Here is a 25,173-nt window from a genome sequence, read left to right on the forward strand (position 1 = left end):
TAGCAACAGCTCGCATTTATGTATATAACATATTTTAGCAGAAGCATGGCCGAGAAGAAGAAACTATTGATATATTAAATCTTCGATTTATTTCATAACGGGAGGCATAATTCATACTAATAAAAGGCGGTAAAAGATGCGTCAGTCTACATCGCGGCACAAGAGCAAAAGAGACCAAACTTTTTTCCTTCAATGTTTTTACAATGACATTTTGATAGAGATTTCCTTACCCGTGTAGCCTTAGGAAAGAGAAATTTAGGTATCTTTCAAGGAATGTTGCAAACATGAAGGATTTTTATCCCTTTGCTTGGAGCGTGGGAAAATGCTGAAGTTGAGCAATTTTATAAAGAGCGTGATCTTAAAATATCATTATATAAATAATTTTATTTTGGAATTGGATAAAATGAAAATAAGTAAGTATATTGAGCAGTTTCGATAATAAATCAAAATGATCAAAAACGAGAATTTAGGGGAAATAAAAGTGATGAAGTATTATTCATTATAAGATACAGTCAGCATGAACGAAAGAGGCGCATGCGTTTTAGTTTACCGAACAAAGTTTCCGAACTACAGAAGTATCGCCCATTTTCGTTGCCATTTAAGCCATTTCAGAGTATTTAAAAGTAATATAATAAAAATAATATTTTATATTTTTGTAATGAGATATATTCATCAAAATTAATACTCACCATCTCATTTTTGCAATGCTTTTAACATTACATCGACAAATTTTGATGAAATACATTTTAATAAGCAGGGGGAAAGATATAAAGGCTAGACTGTAAATTAAAATTAATGTACGGTTCAAAGTTATTGAAAGTTGAATTATTTTTTGGCTGTTCCTTGTCAAATGTAATCGTGACAAATTTCATTGCAATCCTAAAGGCCGTTTGTATCAATTTCCAGTAACCATAAAAGATGTGGGACTTTTAGAATGTTTTGGCACGATTGACATGATTTTGGCATGCTTGGCGAAAACCCATACATTCATCTTAAATCTTCGTACCAGAAAAATTTAATTTTAGAAATTGATGATTCAGTTTTTAATAATTCCTGTAAAATTAATGTGAGCAGTTCATTCAGTTTGAAATCACTTAAATTTACTTTTCGTCAATGAATGCATTTATAATTCCTCATTATTATTAGAAATGTACAACTATATGACGAGGGACAGACAAGCGAGCTGGGATCACTGACGTTAATCTTGCGAGTTAAGTGATCGAAGCGAGCAGTGGGTTTAACCCAAGTATATAATATTGCAGCCCTGCGTAATTCGTATCCTGGTAAGGAAAGGTTTTACAACTGGATGTCGGGTCTCTGATCTGGGTGACAAAAATGGAGCCAAAATAATTGAGAATCCAGACGATAGCTCCATTAGGATTCCAGTTCTAGAAATGATTCTAGAACTTCCGATGCTCTGTCATGAAGGCTATAAAACCTCAGGAAAGAGAGGAACAGGAAGTCAAGTTGTGAGATATGAATATCTGAGTTGAGCTGGAGCGAGTCATTCAACGGAGTCTCTCTTTGGAGTATAGATCTTGAGCAAGTTCTCTCTGAGTGTTTTATGTTGTTACGTTGTTTATTATCGATTTACTGCGTGTATGAAACTGTTTACTGCAAGCTTCATCTTTTGCAAGTTTCTTCTAAGTTTTGTTACCTGTGTATCGTGTTTCCATGCAGAATGAAACATCGTTATCTGTTTCTGAGCATTTGTTTAGAGTGACGTTTAGCATGTTCATTAGAACCTTTTTATTAAAAATCTGCATCAAATCAAAAAATTATTTTCATTAACTTATTATTAAATTATTCAAATTTTATTTAAGCAAACAAAACTTAAGCAATGCAGGAATGCATCAGTATACAGTGCAATATTAAATGCTTCAGCACAATATTTAAATACAGCATTATAACTTACAATGCCGGCGTCCTGGCATGAGGGCAGCGCGTCTTCCCCGTGATCTGGGCGTCCCGGGTTCGAATCCCGGTTCGGGCATGGTTGTTCTTCATCTGTGTTCTATCTGTGAGGTGTGTGAATGTGCCCCCCTGTAAAAAGGGGTTGAGCAAGCGAATGTGTGAGTTTCATCTTCATATGAGCTAGAAGTCAGACTTCTGCCCTCGGGTGCTCAGGGGAACCCTCAGAAGCTACTGCACCACCTTTCCGTGGTAACGCGGACACGGCATCCTCATCATAAGTTATAATGCCACAACCACCGACAGACTATCGGTGGTTGTAACTATTCACGTCCCATCACTGATAAAGCCGCAGCAAATTGAAGGACACATAAATGCCCCGAGCGACAGCCTTAAAAAAGCGCCATGTAAATATAACATTGGATATAATATATTTACATATTTTGGATATGTTTTGTCACCGTGTAAATATAACAATAGATCATAAAGTCAAAAATGATAGAGTCGAGATAAAGGCTTTTATAAAATTCGAGCCTCCTTCGTTCTTAGCGATAGTTACCTCTTGCGAAACCACCTGTCCGTTCTCCTGGAAATTCATGATGGCGTCCGAAATCTTGATGTCGATGGGATCCACCACAGACTCGATGTTGAAGGAGCTCTCCAGCCTCGAAGCGAGCATCATCATCGCATCTGGAAAGCAGACAACAATGAATAAGGTGCGATTCCTTTTATCGAAAATCTCTATATATCGAAAAACAGTTTCTGGATATCGAATAGAATTTATAAATATCGAACAAAACTGTTTCTCATAATAACTTATGTACACCTACTGCAATTAGAAAATGCCCGAGGATTTCGCTCTTGAGTAGAAATTCAAATTAATCGAAAGGTGGGGGGAACAATGAATACAATGGAATTGCTTTTATCGAAAATCTCTATGTATCAATTTGGAAAAACAGAATCTTGAAAAAACAGTTTCTGGATATCGAATACAATTTCTACATATCGAACAAAACTTTCTCATAATAACTTACGTACACCTATTGCAATTAGAAAAGCCCGAGGGTTTCGTTCTTGAGCTGAAATTCAAATTAATTGAAATGTTGGGGGAGGGGAGGGGGGGCGAGGGATAATTTCTCGTTGATTCTGAAGAGAAATTCACGGAACATAGGAAGGTTGTTTATGAAAAAGATATTTCCGTTCTAGGAATCGTTTTTTCTCACTTAGAGGTAAATTCTTGCTAAAGATTCAGTTTAGTACCAGGCTTCCTTTGTACAGCAAATCTCTAGATACGAATAAATAGTTAAAAATTAACAACCAGCAAAATATTACATGCAAAATGGCATTAAGGATTATATTATCTGAAAGTTAATAATAATATTATTATATATATTATATATACGAACATAACTTTTTAGTTCGTTGTAAGGAAATAAGTAAATTAAAAATCAGTTTGTGCACTTTTTAAAACAAAAAAAATTAAATTGTTTATGAAATTGAAATCTTTAACATATGCACTGATTGAAAGAATACTCATGCATAGATATTTTCAGTCAAAAGATGATGACAAATTTGCAGTAAAGGAAATTTTTCCTCATTCTATTACAGATAGTTTTTTGTAATAAATAAATAAATCGAACAGTACAGAGTCTATCGTATTTCAGTTAATCAACACAAAGCATACATGCAATGAATGTGTCATAATAATAGGGAGCAAAATTTGAAGAAAAAAAATCCATTATATATTTAGAATTTCTTTATAATTTATATAGCATGTATATCTATTGTATAGTAAAATTTCCATTTTATTGATACAATAAACAATTTTAAGCAACTTTTTTAAAAATGAAACCTAAATCACGTTTTTATTTTCTCTTGTACGAAGTATACATAAAATATCGTAATCGTCAAATAAATAAATAAGAAAATCGAGATTTTGATGAATGCTTCAATCCTCGCTGAGCCCGAAAAATACATTTGTAGAATCGTCTGCCTATTACTCTTTCTGGGACAGAATAACACAAAAACCACTTTGTATTAGAAAGATGAAATTTGGCTTGCAGCTTTACTTTACATTTGAATAATCATATTTTAAACCGAGCTATTCAAAGAAAAGTCTATGTATCGGGTTGACCGAGTAAAAATGAGAATAATAACTATAAAATGTAAAGAGCTAAGTGAATAAAATTTGGTACACATATTTAGAATCTAAAGTACTGATTTCCATCAAATTTCTAACCAAATCCGACACTTGGTTGAAAGTCTGTAGGGGTATACTTTCTCAAGTATGTAAACGTTGCGATTCAAAAATACAAAAGATAAATTTGACACACCACTTCAGCATTTAAATTATAGATTTTTTTTTAGTATATCTCAAACCACAACCATCAACGTATCGTCTATCGGTCTGTTCAATCTCACATGTAAACCGATCACTCACAAATGCAATGATTTAGATAAATATAAATTTGCATGTTATCTTCTTTCTAAAAATGTAGCTCTATCAGATTTCATTTCAATCAATTAAAAAAAAAGCGTCCAAAATGCATACTCATTTTTTTTTTTTAACTATTAAGCACAAAATGCTCATGTGCAAAATTCTGAAAAGAAAAAAAAAAGGTTTTTATGAAGCTCGGGGCTTCCCCAAGGACCCTAATTTTGCTTTTTTTTTTTTAGTTTAGTTATATTAACGTCCCGTTGTAAAGCAACAATAGGGCTATTTTGAGACGGACCTCGTCATTTTGAACCGCGGTCAGATGACGAGGACGACACTTGAGCTGGCATCCCCCTCTCTACGCCACACCACACCAGCGGGAGGACGTTTGGTACGACGGATTTAACATGCAACAGACCCCCTTACACGACGGTTCTTCGGGGAATCGGGTCTCGAACCTGAAACCCTACGGCTCACAAGCCGAGACCTTACCACCAGGCCTCGCGTCCTTACGCGGCCTCGATCGTCATTTTGCGTGGGCTAAGGTTGATAACACCTTTGTTAGAGAATATACGAGAAAACTCTAGGGAGAATATTACAGTTGCTTGATATATTATCTTATAAATAAAATTCGGGACATCTTATTCTTATCTACGCCAAATCAGGAAAATTTCATTCAGGACTTGGGTGGTGACTCTCACTCACCATTCAAGACGGCGCATTATTTTGTCGTTTTATTCATTTATTGAATTTTAATTGTTAAAAATACCTGCAGAGTAGTAAGAAAATGCAAATTAATTAAAGGGGAGAATTCAACTTAAAACAATTATATATATTTATTTTTCGGAGCAGTAAACAAGTCTTATGCACCGAATTACTTTTCCGAGTACAAAGGGTTCATTCGAGCTCGAAATAAATCTTCCAGCACATATTCAATCTGGAAGAAATATTTTAAAGTCGGGACTGTTCCACTCATCAGAGACATCTGGTCACAACAGTTTAACCGTTTATTATAATATAATTACAAAAACAACTTTCCAGTTTCGTAACCCTGCATACACACGCAAACGAATCACATCGTTTAAGCCACATTAAAAAGCAACCACGAAAAAAAAATAACAAAAACCTCGAGGACCTTCGAGTTCTCGGAAGAGAATCATCAACATAAAATAACCCCATCGACGCTAACTGTTTCGGGAAAAAGCAGTTTGCTCAAGAGTCGACATAAAAGCACAGCAGTCTAATTTGCTGCCATTATCAGAAATAAGACAAGCCATCGCATCCGCCACAAACACACGCATAACATCCTCCAGGCATATTAAACAAAAGACCTAGAAGAGGGACGCTACAATCTGATGATGGAACATCATCCTGTTCAGCAAGTGGTTTAATGACAGATTTACAACATTGGTTCGCTCCATCTCTCGGCGTCTTGACCTCCGAGGGTCAAGCGTCAGCGGACGGCTGGCGGCACTCGTGCATTCCGTTCAGTTCGATTATTCCATTCTCTTCTGTTGATCTTGTTCATTTATTGTTTGCCGGTGACGTCGGACGGACTCCGCAGCCGGAATCAGACACTTATTGGTTTCGTCGGGGATGGAAAAGAATCCGGGATCGGGATTCTTGTTTATGACCGAATAAAGACGAGTGGAATCGTCTTCAGTGGTGTTCCTTTTACGCCGAAAATGTCCAATAGAGTGAGTAATCCGGCAAAGATCAAGTGAAATTTCACTGTTTTCTAAGAATGTTGTAAATCAATTCCCCTTTTAGGCACAAATCGAGTGAAGTACCGATATTCAGATAACATAATAAAACGAATCAATCAACCCCATTCATAAGTTAGTGAAAATTCGTAAAGTGGAAGCAGAATATTACCTATTGTGGAAGCATTTTATTGACATTATGCTAAACTAGAAGCAGTTCCTTTTCACAGATACTGATATAGTATGGCACGTACAATGAGGCGTGTTGTAAATGGTGAAAATCCATCAAGTATTTTGGAAGAATATTTTTCCATCCACTGGATTCAAATACTTGTTGATAATTCATAACAAGACAAATAAATACCGCATTTCATTTATTTAACTTATTGTGTTTATGAATTATCGTATTCACGTCAAAACCGGATAAAGCCCAATCTTCCCCTCTCCCCACATTCAGAAATATATACTTTTAATTCATTTTAATTTGATTTTAATACTGAAAGTTTTAAGCCACAAATGGGTGAAAGAGTGAAATAGAACAATGAAGGGTAACTGCAGTAGTGTCCAAAGGCGGGCAAGATGTCACATCCGCAAAGCTCGGGTAGCGGCATGAAGGGAATAGTTTGTAATTATTTCGCCCTTTTTAAGGGTATAGGAACATTTGCGCTCGGTAAATCATTCCCTACCCCTGTTGCATCGTAGGTTTACTGGGATTTGGACCTGTGGCAAGAAAACTTGGCGCGGGTGACGGTTTTTAGTTTTCCATAGCTGCATTTCCGGTCGGGCTAACTGGTAATAATGGAATAGCGATAATTTTTGTAAAAATTTTATTTGATCTTTCATTTATGAGATCTTGTACATACATTTATCTTATTCATATATCTTGCAATAAATGATAATTAATTCTATTATTAATAGAAAAGTAAGACTGTTTTTATCAGAAAAATAAATAGCGGAATTAAATGCATTTAAAAAGAAGTAAGATATAAGAGAATCTATAGCTGCTTTATTTACCAATATTTGAACAATCTCATATTTCTGAATGAATTTTCTTCAAAATCGCTATTATCTTTACTCATAAAAGGGAAAAAATGTATGTATATGTTACAATATTCCAATTTCAATTAATGATAATGTTTATAACTGCTTTCTGAGAGCTACGATAGACCTCTTCAAATTCAGGTAATAATTTTAATTTCGATTTAAGCCCTTTTTGGAGGACCCCCCCCCCCGAAAAAAAATAACCTAACCTTATCATTAAAGTATTTGAATAAAATTATACTATAATATGTACTAAACTGTGGTCAATAAAATTTACTCTCAAAGGATATAACATGCTTAATTTCAAGCGGTTGAAATTCTATCTTTCCTTTGATAAAACATAACATTTATTAACTTTCATTACATTTTTTTAAAAAAAAAATAGAATGATATTCTATTAATTAAAGTGCTTAAAAATTGGTTCCAAATTAACACCTTCAACATCTATGCAGAATTACATTAACTTAATAATGCTTGAGCATATGTGATTGAGTTCATGTGACATGAGGATTGGCTTTTTGAGTTAGTCAGCAAAGATTTATCAAATATCTATTGATAAAGTTAATTCATTTCTTAGTTCAGATATAGTGCCAATAAAAATTAACTGAATCTATCGTTACCATACAATATACTTTTGTAGAAAATGAGACCAACTCAAGGACTTCTATAAACGGCAGTTGTAACATATGAACAGAAAACTGCGAGTGATGATGAATTTCTTGCACGAAAAATTGTCTTCTCTTTTCCAAACGTGAAATTTTTTCAAATTAATGTTTCTATCTAGATTAAAGCAACATTCGTCTCTCCAAATAACATTTTTCAGAAGAAAAAAAAGTCTTAATTTTGCATTGCAACAAAAACAATGCTTTTCTTGCTGAGTATTCCAGTAAGTCTCTGAGATGGTTTAAATGTTCAGTTCCCCAAGTTTATCTTTCCTTCTTTATAAAGACGATAGTGCAACTGCCGAAGAGTGAAAATGAACAACGTTATTATTATCAAATTCTTTTAAAGCCATAATGACTTGATGATGTACTAATTGCATTCCGAAATAAACGCTTTCTTCCACATTTGTGGCCAGTCCTTCGAAATTTAAAACTAAGCATATACCTACAAATGTTCTAGATAGAAATGTGAAATTTTGTATAGATGAAAATAAGAATCAATATATACTAATTCACTCTTGAAATTATGATGGATATAAAAAAATTTAATTTTTGCAATTTTTGTACAATTGCCTATCTTATTTATTGAAATTTTGTAATTCGAAGTATGTTTAGATGCAATATTTAAAAAAAAAAAAGTGACTTTAGAAACCATGCTTACATAGTTGTGAAATTAGTTTTTATCTTAAGGCCTAATATTTAAATATTTACCATTGTAATTTCAATTTTGATTACGATAAAGGTCCAATCTATATAAATCTATACTTTTGGCAAGAAATTCAGGGGCGAAAAAAACAAAAGAACGAATAAAATATAAAGTACTATATTTTATTTTTAGCTTTCTTTCGTGCATAAATGTGGGAAAAGGCAACGACCAACATTAATATTTGAAATATATTTATTAAGATTAAAGTACAAAGGACAAAACATTACTACATAGAACATAAAAGGTACATGAGCGTGAGCTGCACGTCTTGCAGTCTCACTGCCCAACTCTCGTCTGCCAATAATGGTGGGAAAGCATCACGTGATTAATGACGTGACGCAACATGGCCAGCATGGCGCCATACAGGATACGGGATCTGTCAGCGCTTCCCACATCGGCCATCATGACAGGATAGGCGACCTCGCCTTATGGTATACAGTACAATGAAGTAAATATATAAAACAAACAGCAATTACAGGAAAATAATTTGTAAAATTGAAATATTCACAAGATAAAACAAATAAAATAGTCATACCATCCGTGACAGCATAAGTATATAGCAATACAATAGCGTGCACTGGAAATATCGAATAACTAACTAAAAATAAAAATAATATTAGTGTTGAACATATAAAAATCTAAAAACACAAAATAAACAGAGAAAAAAAAATCAAAGTCTATATCGTCCAAATATACACACACAAAAAGAAGGAAAATAGTTCTCTTTCTCTTTAAGTAGTGTTCAGTGTTTTCTTTTGAAACACAATTCAAGTGATATGTTCTATATTGCTGGACCATGGTTTCATATATTCTGCACAAGTTGAAGTTTTTGATGGTCCATCGAAGAAATCATACTTTTCAACATCGTATGTGTCGTTTGCTTTAATTTTGATCACTTTATATGGTCCGAGAAATTTTTGTTTCAATTTCAGACCAGGGCCAAATTGAGTGCGCTTGATTGCGACGAGATCATTCAATTGAAATTTTTGAGCATGTTTCCTACGCAGATTGTAGGTACGGCGATTTTCTTCTTGGATTTTGAGGATTTGTTGTTTTGCATCTTTACGGAGCTCATCACGCTGTTGGAGAAATGCAGACTGGATCTCTTCGTTGACGATTTCGAGGATTTTTATATCATGCTCAGATTTCATTTTAGTTCCAAACAGAATTTCGAATGGAGTAGAATTGATACTTCGTTGAAATGTAGAATTAATAATTTGCTGAACGGAAGCAACATGGCTATACCATTTCTCAGGGTTTTCTATGGATAGCTTGGAGAGTACACATATGATAGTAGAATTAAGTCTTTCTACCTGACCGTTTGATCTAGGAAGTCCAGCTGTAATAGCAATATGGGTGATATGCTGATGTTCACAATATTCTTTGAATGACGTAGATGTGAAAGCGGTACCTCTGTCCGTAATAATCCTTGAAGGATTACCGAAAACTGATCTTTGGCATTCGAGCTTATTGAGAACTTCAGCAGTGTCGGTGGACTTGGTCGGGTAAAGCCACACAAACTTCGTAAAGGAATCGATGATTGCCAGAATATGCTTATATTTCTTAGAAGTGCTGGGAAGAGGACCCAAATGATCAATATGGTATGTATGAAAGGGAGTATCGTCTTTGTCAAGTGGATGCAAAGTGCCATCTAATTTGCCACGTTTTCTGTTATTTAGAATGCATGTTACACAGTTGCGTATGCATCGTTCAATTTTCTCTTTCAAGTTCGGAATAAAGAATTCTTTGTTTAACATTTCCTGCGTGCGTTTTACTGCAAAATGGCCTCGTTCATGACAGGATTTAATAATGTTCGCCTGCATATCATCAGGTACGACAAATAAATCGATTCCGTCTAAGTTCTTATATAAAATGTTGTTCTTGACTATGTAGTTCTCGTAAGGTGCATTTTGAAGTAATGCTTTTATAGCTCTAATATGCTCATCTGTCTGTTGAGCTTTGAAAATTTGAAGATTGACACAGTCTTGAATGATCATGCAGCATGGGCTTCGGCTAAGAGCGTCGACATGAGTCATCTTTGAACCGGTTCGATGCTCTATTTCGTAGTCAAAATCCTGAAGGTATAATGCCCATCGCGAAATGCGGGAATTCATTTCTTTTTTATTTAACGTTTTGACGAATGCATTACAGTCAGTGATAATTTTAAAGTGTGATCCGAGGATGTAAATTCGGAATTTTTTAAGAGCTTCTACAATGGCGAGTACCTCCAGCTCATAGCTGGTGTATTTTCTTTCGCTGTCAGACGTTTTCTTGGACATATAATACACTGGATGGAATTTGTTATCATCTTTGGATTTTTGTAGTAGGACTGCCCCCAAGCCATCAATTGACGCGTCTGTATGAATTTCAATGGGACTGCCTTGATTAAAAATAGTTAAAACGGGTTTATCAGAAAGTAACTGTTTTAAGCGTAAAAACGCAGTTTTTTGCTGAGCTTGAAATAGAAAGGGGCTGTCCTTACGAAGAAGATCACTAAGTGGTTTTGCTATAGTAGAGTATGAGGGAATAAATTTTCTAAAGTATCCCGTAAGACCTAGAAAACGTTGTACGTCTTTTGCATTTTTTAACTCAGGATAATTAAGAACGGCTTTAGTTTTGGAGGGTGAAGGGAGCAATTTGCCGTGTTCTACTACGTGACCCAAAAATTCAATCTGACTATACAAAAATTGACATTTTTTAAAGTTTATATCTAGTCCATAATCGCGAGCTACTTTTAAAACAGTGTTAAGGCGTTCGAGAGCCTCAGATTCATTATTTGCGGGAATGACGATGTCATCCATATACGGGAGGACAATGCCTTTTGCAATAAGATCACGAAAAACGGCATTTATGTATCGCATAAAGACAGGAGGACATGAACTTAAACCGAATGGCATATAACGGAATTGAAATTGACCTGTATTTGTGACGAAACTGGTGTAACAACGACTTTTTTCTTTTACCGGCACATGAAAAAATCCGTTACGCAAATCGAGAGTACTGAAAATTTTAGCATTTTGAAGACGATCTAAAATGTCATCAATTAATGGTAGTGGATAATGGTCTTTAACTAATTTACGATTTAATTTTCTATAATCTATACAGACTCTATGTTTTCCATCTTTCTTACGAACTACGACAACTTGACTAGCATAGGGTGAAGAACATGGTTCTATAATTCCATTTTTTAACCACTCGTCTATCTGCGCATTTACTATATCACGTTCGGCAAAGGGTAAACGTCGAGGAGAGTGGAAAATTGGCTCATCGTCAGTAAGCGTTATATCAAGTGCGATGTTCGTGGTTTTAGTTTTGTTAGGTTTATAGGCTAACAAAATCTGTTCAACCTCATTGCGAGTTTGTTTAGAAATATTCGGACCTATATCAAACGTGGGAGTTTCGGCAGAAATAGCCATTATAAAACTGTCAGTTTCAACCGGATCATCAGATTTAGAAATTTTGGAAAATACAACACCGTCAGGTTTAATTGTCAAATTTGCCTGATTTATTACGTCGCAACCTATTATTAGGTCATAAGTAGTACAATTATTAGGTACCACAGAAATAAAAACAGGAAAACTTTGTTTGTCAATAATAATTTCAGATTCAAAGGAACCTATTATTTTAGTTTGGGAAAAACCGAATCCAGTTAGTGTCATCTTGTTATTCGTCAACGGCGGCGATCCTAGTTTAATCCATGCAGAATGTTTGAGAAGTGTCGAAAAACTACCAGTATCGACTAATCCGGAAAGTGTATTATTAAGAATAACAACCTCTTTATGCATATTCGACGGAGAATGCAATAAATGTAAAGTGTTGACATTATCCCGTGGGGTAGAACTGTCATTCCGAGTAGTACGATGACAATCGGAAGATTTATGTCCGAAAAAATTACAAGAAAGACATTGTAATGAATTAAAACAGAACTAATGCACATTCACTCGGGATTAAAATTTAAAGGGAGAATGGAATAAAGTAACGTACTATACTATAAATTACAAACTTGGGAAAAAATTGCGCCTACCTGGTTGGGAGCAGTCGAATTATTCACTCTTAAAAGTTCCTTTTTTTTAAAGCAGCCAGTATATGTCAGCACAGTTGCACAAGAACACGAAGTAATTGAACCTTTAACGTTTCCACTTGAATCATATCCATCCAAAACGTGCACTAACGTCCATTAAAATATCCACGGCAAAAATCCACTCTTATCAAAATTCTTAGCATCAATTTAACGTCTTAAATTGTACTAACGTCCACAGCTTTTCAACAATTTGGAGGGATTTGCTAGGGGTATTCACGAGAAAGGCCGAGCCCCCAAAAATGTGGGAAAAGGCAACGACCAGCATTAATATTTGAAATATATTTATTAAGATTAAAGTACAAAGGACAAAACATTACTACATAGAACATAAAAGGTACATGAGCGTGAGCTGCACGTCTTGCACGTCTCACTGCCCAACTCTCGTCTGCCAATAATGGCGGGAAAGCATCACGTGATTAATGACGTGACGCAACATGGCCAGCATGGCGCCATACAGGATACGGGATCTGTCAGCGCTTCCCACATAAATTTAAGACAAATTGAAAATTAGTAATATATCATTGGCAGCGCTTTTAAGAAAATAGGCAGAAATTTGCTACTACATTACTTACGAATAAAATTTAAGCTCATGATACTGTATTTGAGAATTAAGCGTTTTAATGTAGCACGTTTAGATGTTGCATTTAAATTAATTATCAACATTTTCTTATTGAAAATGTTTTTTTTTTCTCCTGAGAATTAACCAGCAGCTGTTTTTAAAAATATTAATATGATTCCTATCATTTATTTTAGCCAGCCAAAAAGCTTATTTTTTTGCAAAAAAAAAAAAAAAACCCTTATTTGAACAGCTTTAACGTAAAAAATACATTAACTCATTTCAAGTATCAGTTTGTGGAATGTATATACATAAAAGCATACATATAGAAAGAATTAAACATTATTGATATCCATTTAAATTTGAATTTAAAGCCCTTTCTATGTATTTTTTTTTCATTTTGTTAAATAAAGTTAAAACGTAAGAGATATAAAGATTAAATTTGTATTATGCACATCAGAATTATAATTTTTATAAATGTCTTCCGTGTGGTAAAATTATAAACGTATTCCTTTTAATAAATACATTTTTAAAGCAAATTTCTCACACTTTATATTTATTATATTCAACACTGGTTTGAAACGTGGTAAGGTCATCAGCATTTTTCTCAAGGAAGTTTCGTTTCGTTATCAGAGACAAGGAGTATCTATCTCATTCATAGTGAGTTGATTACCATTTGGCGTACATTGTAAAATCGCCAAATCTTACATGCAAAGATAAAGTTTATAATGTGGTAGTCTTTCTTGACACTTGAGCGGAAAGGGGGAAATTTATCGAGCGCAAGTACCATAGAACCTTTTTAAGGCCAAAAAATAACGAATACAATCTAAGTGGAGACAGAAAATTAATAATAAGCTCCTATTTATCCTATTTCGCCAATGGGGAACTGTCATGAAAACTAGCTTCAATATCACAAGAAATTTTTAATTAATATTAAAGAAATTGTTAAAAATTGCAGAATTTCAACAAAGCCTAAATGTAATTTCATTATATGATGAAACAGATTTTTAAAAATGAAATTCTTTTAAAAATAATTATAAAGTAACATAATATAAAAATGTTGCAAGAATAATATTCCAAAATTTAACCAACGCTTAAATCTTAATCTCGATCGAGGGCACAGTTTTTTTCAAATTAAATAACTTTGAAAACATCACACACAGACAAAAAAAAAAAAAAAAGAAAGAAAGAAAAGAAAGGAAGTTGGGCCTTGCAAAATTGCATGTCCCCTATGCAGTTGCCCGTTTTGCTTATTTAATAATCTAGTTCTGGTTCACATACACGCGAAAAATACAAGTCGTCAAGTTATAATAATTGGAAGCCTTAAAAAAATTTAAAAAATAATGGTTCTCTCCTTGCTGATCTTCATTCTTTAGGGTAGCCAGATTGTATTGGGGTAGACCAAAAAAAAAATCGTCAACCCTTTAGCGAATTAGATTATAAATTTGATGATAAAACCGTAAGCTAAATTTAAAACAGGTTGAATGCCACTAGAGTGTTACAGGATTTGTTCGTGCTGCCACGATGCGAGTTTTACTACGGGAGACATATAATACTGTCGAGATTAGTTTTCCTTCCTAACCATAGATGGCAGCGCATTCTAATTGTCTTGAAAGTTATGCAGGAAAGATTTCTTGTTCGCTTGGCAGTAAAGAAAAGTAGCCGTTCATGTGGAGTGTGAGCGATCAGTAGCTCGAGAGGAAAAGCAGAGCAAATTTATTTTAATGATCGCGCGGAAACGCAGCGAGTTTCTCGTGAAATGAGTAGTTTATGAAGAAAATAATTTTTATTTTATTTAAGAAATATTCGTAACCGTCATATGGAATTGCATAAAAATAGGCTCGATGTGAATAAATGGATGACTAGTCAAGAAAGCTGTTTTCTGATTTGAATTCCTCTTCCGTAGAATCTTCTATTTTTTCAAACAGGAGCACAGGTTATGTGCTCACGAACAGTGCAGAAATACTTCGTTAGTGAAATGTCCCCCTATATTCGACAAATACTGAAATATTATTCAACGGGAGCCACCGCTGACCCCTGCAACGCCACTGCCGAGTGTCAGTCACCGATGATTTTGCCAAAACATTCAATATGCTAATGAAGTGGTAGAACGAAGCTAAACACAAAATACGACACATGAAAACTTATTAGAAAGCTGATAAACAGACATTATCATCGTTTCTCTCTACACTTTGCTTTAAAGAGATATTTAATCCTCATCATCCGGTACAATAATTAATAAAATTAATACTTTTTAACAAAGCCAGTTAGCCAGCCAATAAGATGAAAGCCAGTGACAAATTCACTGGCTTTCATCGAATTGTAAATCTGAGTAGCTATTGACAATCGCCCCTTCAAAATACGCCGATTATATTCAGGAACGCCGCAACCTTTGTTCTCGCTCGACACAGAAGCTCAATTACGTATCTGCTTTAGCAAAGAGAGGGCGCTTAAGCCTCAGAATCTAATGCAACATCTTGCGAAAACGCCCTCTTTTCCTTATCCAAACGAAAGCCCCCAGAGTTTCGCTTTTAAGGGCAGGGACGTTTTCGGATCCAGAAGGTGCGAATGCCGCATTCAGATTGCGCATTACACCTCAGCGAACTCAAATGACGAATTGAGTTTGAAAGCCTCCCTTTCTTTTCAAAGGGAGCCATTGTTGACGGACAAATAGGCAAAGGGATAATCAGTGATTTGATGCCGCCCCAATCGCGCACAATAGTCGCGCTGACTGCAGAGCGGACTACCAGTTTTGGCGACGGATTGTCCATATTGGAAACAATTCGCACATTTGATACCGTTAACCCCAAATGACTAAAAGTTTACCAAATAAAGTACTGCCCCTTGCCGGTTTTGCGAAATTCGATATATGTCCGTGGCCCAAACCGATAATAAAGATAAATTCACGTTTCAGAAAGCATTTTTCCAAATCAATTGAAACCAAAATTTGGTACGGTACTATAACTGCAGTCGCAAAATTACATACCAAATTTGATATATTTAAATCATTGCGTTTTTATGCTGCCGCGCTTACATGCTTTTGAATAACAGACAGACACTCAATCCCCCATTGGATTTCGCTCAAAATCTGGTGTCTACATTACAGATGATAAATTTGTACACCGGATTTTATCCATTTAGCTCTCTTCGTTTCGTGTTACCGGGTTAACTTATATTCGAACAGCCGGGTAAACAGTTCCTCTGAATAGATTTTGCTCAAAATTTGATAGATATTTAAGAATTTGGGGTAAAGACCATAGAACACATTTCACCTGTCTCGCTCAAAGTATTTTTGAGTTTTTTTTGTCACAGACAGAAAACAAACGGACATTTTTCAAAAATGTGTCTTTCGAATTCTGGAAGCCTAAACGCCGGGATTCGTCAAAATCTCGATTCGAATTACTTTCTCTATACTTCGTAGATGAGAAAGTAGAAATGAGCTATCGGAAAGTTTTGTTGTTTCTTATGGCACTTGCCATGGACAAGCCCGCTGTTACGAAGACCGCGATTTTAAGCCGGTGGGGAAGCGTCTTTTGCTTTTATAGTAGCGCCAACTAGGCGTACGAGAGTACGACTTTGCTACTCACGCATCACTCATTCGCTTGCACAACCCCTTTTTACAGGAGGGCACATTCACACATCCCACAGATAGAACAACGGAAGAACACCCATGCCCAAACCGGGACTCGAACCCAGGACGCCTAGATCACGAGAAAGACGCGCTACCCCTATGCCAGGACGCCGGCGCTATCGTAAAGTGATAAATACGGCTACATGCTCTTCAAAATGTTCTGTAATAGCTGTCTAACAGTCAAATATTGACTGATAACGTGCAGAAGTTTGCGTTAATACCATAATCGATCACTTTGAAAATATATATATATTTTTTTTCGAATGAAAGGTGAATTCTGGGAAAGATAAATTAACGCAGAATTTGTGCATTTGAGCAATCTAAGAAACATAAAATGACAAAGTATGAATAAGTTGGCAATTATTGCAATGAGGCTATTTGTAGAGAACAGACTTAACATCTGCCTAACATTATAATACTTCTCTTAAACTACCTTAAATTGTTTGAGATAAATAAAGGAAATATAACAATATTCATGTTTATAATTCGTGGTTTATGACTCGAAATGCGAGTCAAAGAACAACACTGATATAAATTTAGTTACAGGTTTAGAATGTTTGAATCTAACCTCTCTCTTTCTCTAACATACATTGATAAACACATCTAACTAGCGGAGTTTAATTTTAGTTACATTAATGCCCCATTCTGAAACAATACGAAGCCTATTGTGGGACGGACCTCATTATTTTTAACCGTGATCAGATGATGAAAACACCACCAGAATCGGTTTCATTTTCAACTAGCCTCCGTACCATAGGCTCGGAATACAAGAGTAATTTGTATTAAATAGGTCATTAGTAATATAATGTCGGAGATGTAATGTGCGGTGCGGAGTACTACAGTGATATTAGGCGAATAATATGCACATATTCAGCGGTGCAACGACGGGGTAGCAAGGAGGATAGGGACGATCCGGATAACCAGGGAACAAATATTAGAGCACTTATGTCAGTTTTTAAAAGAAACATCTTAAAGGGGGTGAAAGTGAATGCAATTACTCCGACTTCACTTACCGTCGCTAACCTATTGCACATACATTCACGAAGCAGAAGTGCAGGAGAAATCACTCCAGACACTTCTGCTTAGCATTTTCCCCAGGGACCAGTGGCGTAGCCGAGAGCGGGAGGGAAGAAAGGCTTAGAAGGATAGATACCACGGCAGTCAATCGTCGGCGTACCATGAGAAAACACCAATGCATTTTTGTCACATTTTAGAAAAGTATTACGCAGCTGCAAGGAATTAATGCCTTGCCATTCGTCAACCTGTCAGTGATGACTAATGGGGGCGAAAAAGTTGTAATATACTTCGGGTGCCGATTATCCTTTCTGCAACAATGATAACTGTAGGAGGATAGTCGGGTGCATATGTGGACTATCCAGTAACAATGACATTATAAATTTTTACAAGCAGATCAACAGATAAAATTCCAAAAACGGTTTTTTCGAACTTCGAGAATGTGAAAATAAATATATTTATGTATAAATCCAAGTTCAAATATATCGATGGTTACAGTGTTTTCTCTTTATATAGATGGTATATGAGAAAGTAGAAAAGTTATATAATTTTAATTAAGATTATTTTTACGTTAATTTTTTGCACTCAAATTAAGCATCATTATGGGTGTGAATACAACTGATATGTTCATATATATGACGCTGAATGTGAAATAAAGAAAAACAGAAAAAGGCCGGATGTTGGCTACTTTTAGTAAAAATATCATCTCGAAAAGCAAACATTTCAGAAATACCACCTACGCCTGTCAGTTAAAATCTAAAGGCCATCGAGTAGGAAATTTAAATGCGGACAAACCCCAAATATTTATTGTAAAATTCCACGAATCTTTTGACGAAAGAAAATTTTGATTTTCCCACAAACAAATATGCAGACACGACACTAATTCATACCATCTGGGGTCTACCAACCCTTCAGTCACCACCCTGCCAAACTGATGGCCTGAGAAACCGGCCTAAACAAATAAGACCCCAAGAAAAGACGCGTTAACACAGCCCATACCCATCTTTCATGATTTATTTTGCATTTTTTGTGTGTCCTGTTAATGAAGGGCGAGTCTTAAGACAAACTTTAAGAAATCCTAAGACACACATAGATAAGTCATATTAACATGATGATGCTTTTAAGGTCGACATTATTTATTCTAAGTTGCGTAATGAAAACATTGTTCAAAAGATTTTGGACTTGCAGCAAATCAAATGTTGCTTCTTAGGTAGTAGGTGTTCACTAAAAAAGATTTTTTCATTATATTAAAAAATAATTGAAATTTAACGTCAGTCCTTAATGATTTCAAAGTATATTACAATGCGAAAACCTTTTTACCAGTTAACTGTTTCGACCTCTTCGGAAAAAGGGTGTCAAAATTGTGTCTTTTTGCGATGACGAGTACACTCGTCAAACACAGAGTATGTGTAATATGAAATTATGTTGTAAAAAATGAATTATTTTTTTATTTCAGTAATCACATTTATTTAATTATATACTTACATTAAATATTATTTGCATATGAACGAAAAGAAACATAAAAATATATAATTATTATTTTAACCTTTCATTTCATGATTTTTTTTTTCTTCTTTTTTTGCTAAATAAATCGGAGTGATATAATTTATGCTCCAGATTAAAAGAAAAATGTTTAGAAACATAATCTAAAATAATTTAAAAAAACAATAGGATAGAAATGTCATCATCATGCAAATTTACAAGTTAAGTTCAGTACAAAATCTTCCATGCCCTTCACTTCTAAATTTATCCACTTATTATTGCTTTTATTAACAAAAAAATGTCAGATTAGTTATAAAAAAATATTCCAGAAATCGCACGTTTCTTCCAACCACAATAAACAGCGGAATGACAAGTTCATATCCTCAATAATGATTGCGACATTTGATTTTTTTTTATTTAATTTATTTACTTGACAGCTACATTTCTTATTACGCAATAACCGTGAAAAAAATTGCCAGCAACAACCAATTTACAATTTTTACTTTTGAATACAATACTTTGTATACATACTTTTGAATACAAATTTTTGTTCACTAAATGCTATGAAGTAAATTTCCATCACCATGCAAAGAAGGTTAATTTGCTGTTACAGAATGGCGTTGGGCAAAGCATGATACAAGGCATAATCTTTTACTTGTTCCTTTGATTTCGACTTGGCCTCAAAATATTTTAAACATCTTGAAATTTACGAATATGTTTGAATTTTAACTAAAATTGTCACTTCTTATTATTCCTGACGAATAAACTCGTCATAACACAAAACGTTGTACTTTTTCCATGACGAGTATATTCGTCAAAAATAGTTTACACCATTTTCCAATATTACAATTTCATTTCTGTAAGATTTTTTTTCCTAATTTTAATAAATTTTTAAAGCAACTTGAAGCACAATTTGTGACAATACTTTTTACTTTCTCCCATACGAAGTATAGAGAAAATACTGAAATCGTGAAAAAAAAATTCGAACTCGAGATTTTAACTAACCTCCTCGTTTAGACCTCCGAGAGTTCGAAAAACACATTTTATAAAATGCCTGTCTGTGACAAAAATAACTCAAAAATCTTTAGAGCTAGGTAGATGAAATTTGGTAAATGATCTTTACACCAAACTTTTGGACTTTATCAAATGTTAAACAAAATTCATTCAGATGATGTCTGGCTGTTCGAATATAAGTTAAGACAACTACAAAACGAAGACAATTAAATGGATAATATTATAATTTAAGTACGAATTACGTCATTTCGTACATTCTTAATCCGTTATTTCAAGAAATAATTACGTATTCAACAGAATAGTATATCACAGTAAATTATTTCTTAAAATAGATATTCTACTAAATAAATGAATAAAACACTTTTTAACGTTAAAATAAATATGCATCAATAAGAAAGAAATTGGAAAACTAATCAATCAGCCTTAAACAGCTTAAGGACTTCCATTGAAATGATCTATTTCAAGAGGGGGGAGGGAATACCATTTAAATACCAGTCATGCCCTTCACTAACCACCGGGAAATAATCTTGCTTAAATATCTAAATTTAAATGCGAAATGTTTATATGTGAATTTCCCGGAACCAAGAGCAATGGAAGAATCTCTTCATAAAACAAGATCGGAATTTCTAGGAAACAAAAACGCAGACAAGACACCGATTCATTCCGCGCGGAGTCCACCAACCCTTCCGTCACCACTCTGCCAGATTGACGGCCCGAGAAATCAGCTCAAACACGTAACGATTAAAACTCTCGACACTCCTTCCCCCCTCTTGTCTCCTCGGCCGTTTAATTCACTGACTGACTGACTTCCTCTTTTTTTCTTTCATTCGTATCGCCGTAGTAACGCGTGTTCCCAAGCGTTGATTGGGGATAAGTTTACGTTTCAGGGTGGCGCCGAACGAAATCTATTTATCTTCATTCCACCCTGGCCTTTTTGTTGTTCTGTTATTTATTTCTGTTCAAATCCGTCGCAGGATCGCCGGTCCAGCCCCGCAGGACTCTTCTGGTGCCTCTGGAAATAGAGACGGTTGTCACCGGCGAGAGAAGAAAAATAATGCGTCTTTAGAACGCCATAAAATAAGGCTCTTGGTGAAAAACACTCGGCGCTTCGAGGAATTAGCATTAGGAGAAGGAAGGAAAAACAACAACGGTGGTATCTATGACTCATTTATAAAATACATCGACGCCAGGAACTTTTTTTTTTCTGAATTCGTAACCCTGAAGGTCCATATCTGTATCGCTTTTACTAATTTTAGCTATCATAAACATTCTTAGTGGTCCGCAAAAAAACGATTGACCTTTTAATGACAAATATTAAGGGGAATAAAAACTAAAATTTTCATTTACGTCTAAAGTGACCAAGCGTATTTGATGAAGGGACAGTGTTTGGGTACAGTATACAGTACACTCCTGAGTATCCGGTTTGCGATTATCCGGCCTAGTTTTATTTTATCGTGATTAAATGAGAAAAGCAAAGCTTGCATTGGCAACACTACCACGGCATTGGAAGCGGGCATCTGCAAGAATCCTCCTTCGTATCGTGTGCAAAATTCAAATGATGATTGGCATTTTGCAACGTTTTATTCGTTGTTTCGTCAGTGTGTAACGGATCTCAATTGTTGCCGCTGTTTTTCTAACTATAACTGCTCAGTACGTACAATAATCGTAAATTGTTTTTGCAGTATGCTTACTGTTTTTTGAAGAGGACCATAGTGAAGATTTCAAATGAGAAGAGATAAAAAAAAAAGTTGTAGTGATTATGGAGGAGAAATGACGCGTTATACAGCGACTAGATTCTGGTGAAATAATAAAAACCGGCCACTGCTTCGATGATTCACTGGGCCACGTTCACATTCTACTTGGCTTGAGATAAATGGAGGGCTTGGTACTCAATAAGAAGTGAGAAAATACGTACTATAACAGTGAGTTTTGGTATAAAAACTTTGTTTTCTGGTATTGGTGGGAAAAGAAATGGGTTCATAGAACTCCGGCTTATCCGGTTTTTTTGTTATCCGGCCTGCCCTTCCGCCACATTAGGCCGGATGCTCGGCAGTGTACTGTAGAATTAAAAAATCTTATAACTGTAAAATAATCATATAATAAAGCATCTAGAAGAAATCAAAATGAATATTTAATGTTTTCTGCTATTGCTTTTGTTATTCATTTTTCAAATAATGAATATGCGAAATACTTTCTAGTATAATGAAATAAAGTATTGTTATGGTCAAAAAATACGAAATCGAGATTTTAACAAATCTTCATGTTTCAGATCATCCTGAAACTTGAAAAACACATTTTTAGAATTATTTCTGCCTGTCATAAGCGCTGGGATAGAGAAATGAAATTTAGTATCTAGTCTTTACATTTAAATGTAGTGTTCAATCAGATTTTGTACAAATTCCAGTCACAAGAAATCTGTCCTCCCACTCCCTGTCTATTCGAAAACATATGAATAAGGTGACAATAAAATTTAAAGAATTAGCTGGATAAAATTTCATGCACAGATTTAAGATTGAGAGTACAGATTGTCAAATGTTGAATCAAAACTATAAGAGTTTACAATCTGTCAGTTTGCTCTTCCGCATATACCTAAGCGCGTTTTAACTCAAAAGCTGAACAAGTTAGATAAATGAAATTGGAGACATAGTTTTAGCGTTTAAAGCGTAGATCCGTATTAAATTTTGAACCCAATTCGTGAAGGGATCAATTTTTGTCGCTGTGTACATTCTCAAGCATGTAAATGCGATAACTCAAAAACTCCCCGACTTATAACAATGAAATTTAGTATGGGATTGCAACTGTAGCTATGTATCAAATTGTGATTTCAGTTAATCGAAAAGAAAATGCATCCCAAACTGCATATTTGATTTTCTGCACTGTACTACGAAACACAAAACGTTCACGAAAGGGACTCTGAAAATAAAGTCTGATCATTCGTAGCGCTCAGGGTCTCGCCCTAGATCTAAAATTTTATATTGGGAAGACAGGAGATAGCCTCTTCATTAAAGAGAATGCGTATCTACTTTAGCTGCACCCTTTCCATTAGATTAGATGGATTTAAAAATGCATGCCATATTACCTTTGTACAGTTGAAAAGAAGAATTTTTTAAGGGATTCTCTTAGAAGATTTAATCTAATTAAACTTTTTAAAATTTTTTAATTATATGGCTATAGATAAAAAACCGGACCTTTATTTCAAAATGGGAACACGATTCACGGCGCTTACTACAGATCTTGAACAGTTCAAATTAAATTTAAAAATCCAAAACGATGTAGTAATTATTTATAAAAAAATCTCAAAACGAAACTGCAGAATGCGTCTTTAAGAAGCACGAACACACTATTTTATTGTTACTTTAAAAAGTTTTTCCTTCAATCGTTTCATACATTACGTTATGCATAGTAAAAGACAAGAATGAATTTTCTTCAGAATTTTCTTGAAAGCTATAATATAACAATACATTAAAAAATATATGAATTGTTTTAATAAGTATAAAATGGAATATATTTAAATGAAATTCGAGAGAACTTTTAATTTAAGTAGAACCAAAGACTTGAAAATTGCATCTAATTATTCAAAGCATGTAGTAACGATTTAAACAGATTTTTTATTTTAAGTTTAAGTTAATTTAAAATTAATTTTTAACAAATTTTCATTAAAATCCAATTCAACAAACCTGTATTTAAGATGACTTTTTTACGTATGAATCAAATCCGGGACATCTGATTTGATTTCGGAATAACTGAAATTAAAGCGGTCTCGGGAAAATAAGATGTCTCCATCTTTTTTACAGAAAGCATTTTAAAGCATTTCTTCACTACATGCTTTGCTTCTTCTTCACATTTCCTTTTTACATGCTCGTAAAACATGTCGAAGAATTCTTTCGCAACGTATTGTTTCTAAAACATCTCTCACTTACTGATATAATTATTCCATTCTTGGTGCAGTTCTGCATGATATGCAAGGCAACCCCGCATGACGTTCAAGCAGTAATTGGAGCAGGGCCGGAGATCTGGGAGGCCGTTACAGTGCGGGCAATAAGTCATCTTCATCAGGGCACGGCTGCATTCGGGAGTAGGGCCCACCTGCAAAAGGCAATTAAAAAATGCATTAATTTCTTGCGCATGAAAATAATTATTGTTAATACTCGAAGACGAATACTGAATCAATGTGAGAATTATATATTGTAAATTGCAAGTCTAATCAGTTGTTTATTTTCATGAAGCAAAAAATATTAAAAGTAAATTAAATATGATTAAATAATACAGCAATACATTTCCACTCTTTTTCTGTAAAATATTTAATAGTATACGAACCGATTCTTTTACATTGTCAAAATGTAAAAGAAAGTTCATATACGAAATGCTTGAATTATAGGATTTCTTTTTCTTTTCTAGGAGCCAATTTTTCATACCTACTCCTCAAATTTTTTTCAATTGAAATAATGCTATTTTTTTAAAAAAAAATAATGGGGATGACTAGTAATTCTATTATTAGTAGCATGTAAGCCCTACATAGTTTATTTATTTATCGACACTTAGGAGTCCAGGAAGACTGATAATTAACCGGAATACAGATATATATAGGATATTTTGGATACATTCAGACAGGTGCCTTTTTCGAAATTTTAAAAACAAATATTACATTTTTTTTTTTTTTTTTTTTTCCTTTTGTAAATTCGAACTCGAGATTTTGACGAATCCCCATGTTTCAGACCTCTGATTTGAAAAACGTACTTTTTAAAAGATTTATCTGTTCTTCTAGCTGTGACAAAGATAATTCAATAATGCTTTGAGCTAGATGGATGAAATTTGGTATATGGTTCAATCAAATTTTCAGCAAAATCCATATAGATTGATGTCTGTCAGTCCGGCTAACGTTAACACGATAACTACAAAACGAAGAGGGTTAGATAAATAAAATTCAGTACACAAATT

General features: G+C 34.4%; 1 protein-coding gene across 1 annotated transcript in view; it reads right to left on the reverse strand.

Moving 5' to 3' along the window:
- LOC129972153 (glypican-6-like) overlaps positions 1 to 25,173 on the reverse strand; it is a 118,632-nt gene that overhangs the window by 5,084 nt on the left and 88,375 nt on the right. The window contains exons 4-5 of the mRNA XM_056086170.1: positions 24,156 to 24,321; positions 2,471 to 2,601 (exon numbers count right to left, since the gene is read on the reverse strand). Of these exons, the coding sequence (XP_055942145.1) occupies positions 2,471 to 2,601; positions 24,156 to 24,321 (297 nt within the window). The remainder of the gene's footprint in view (positions 1 to 2,470; positions 2,602 to 24,155; positions 24,322 to 25,173) is intronic.

Source organism: Argiope bruennichi, chromosome 6 (genome assembly GCF_947563725.1).
Source record: "Argiope bruennichi chromosome 6, qqArgBrue1.1, whole genome shotgun sequence".
NCBI lineage: Eukaryota > Metazoa > Arthropoda > Arachnida > Araneae > Araneidae > Argiope > Argiope bruennichi.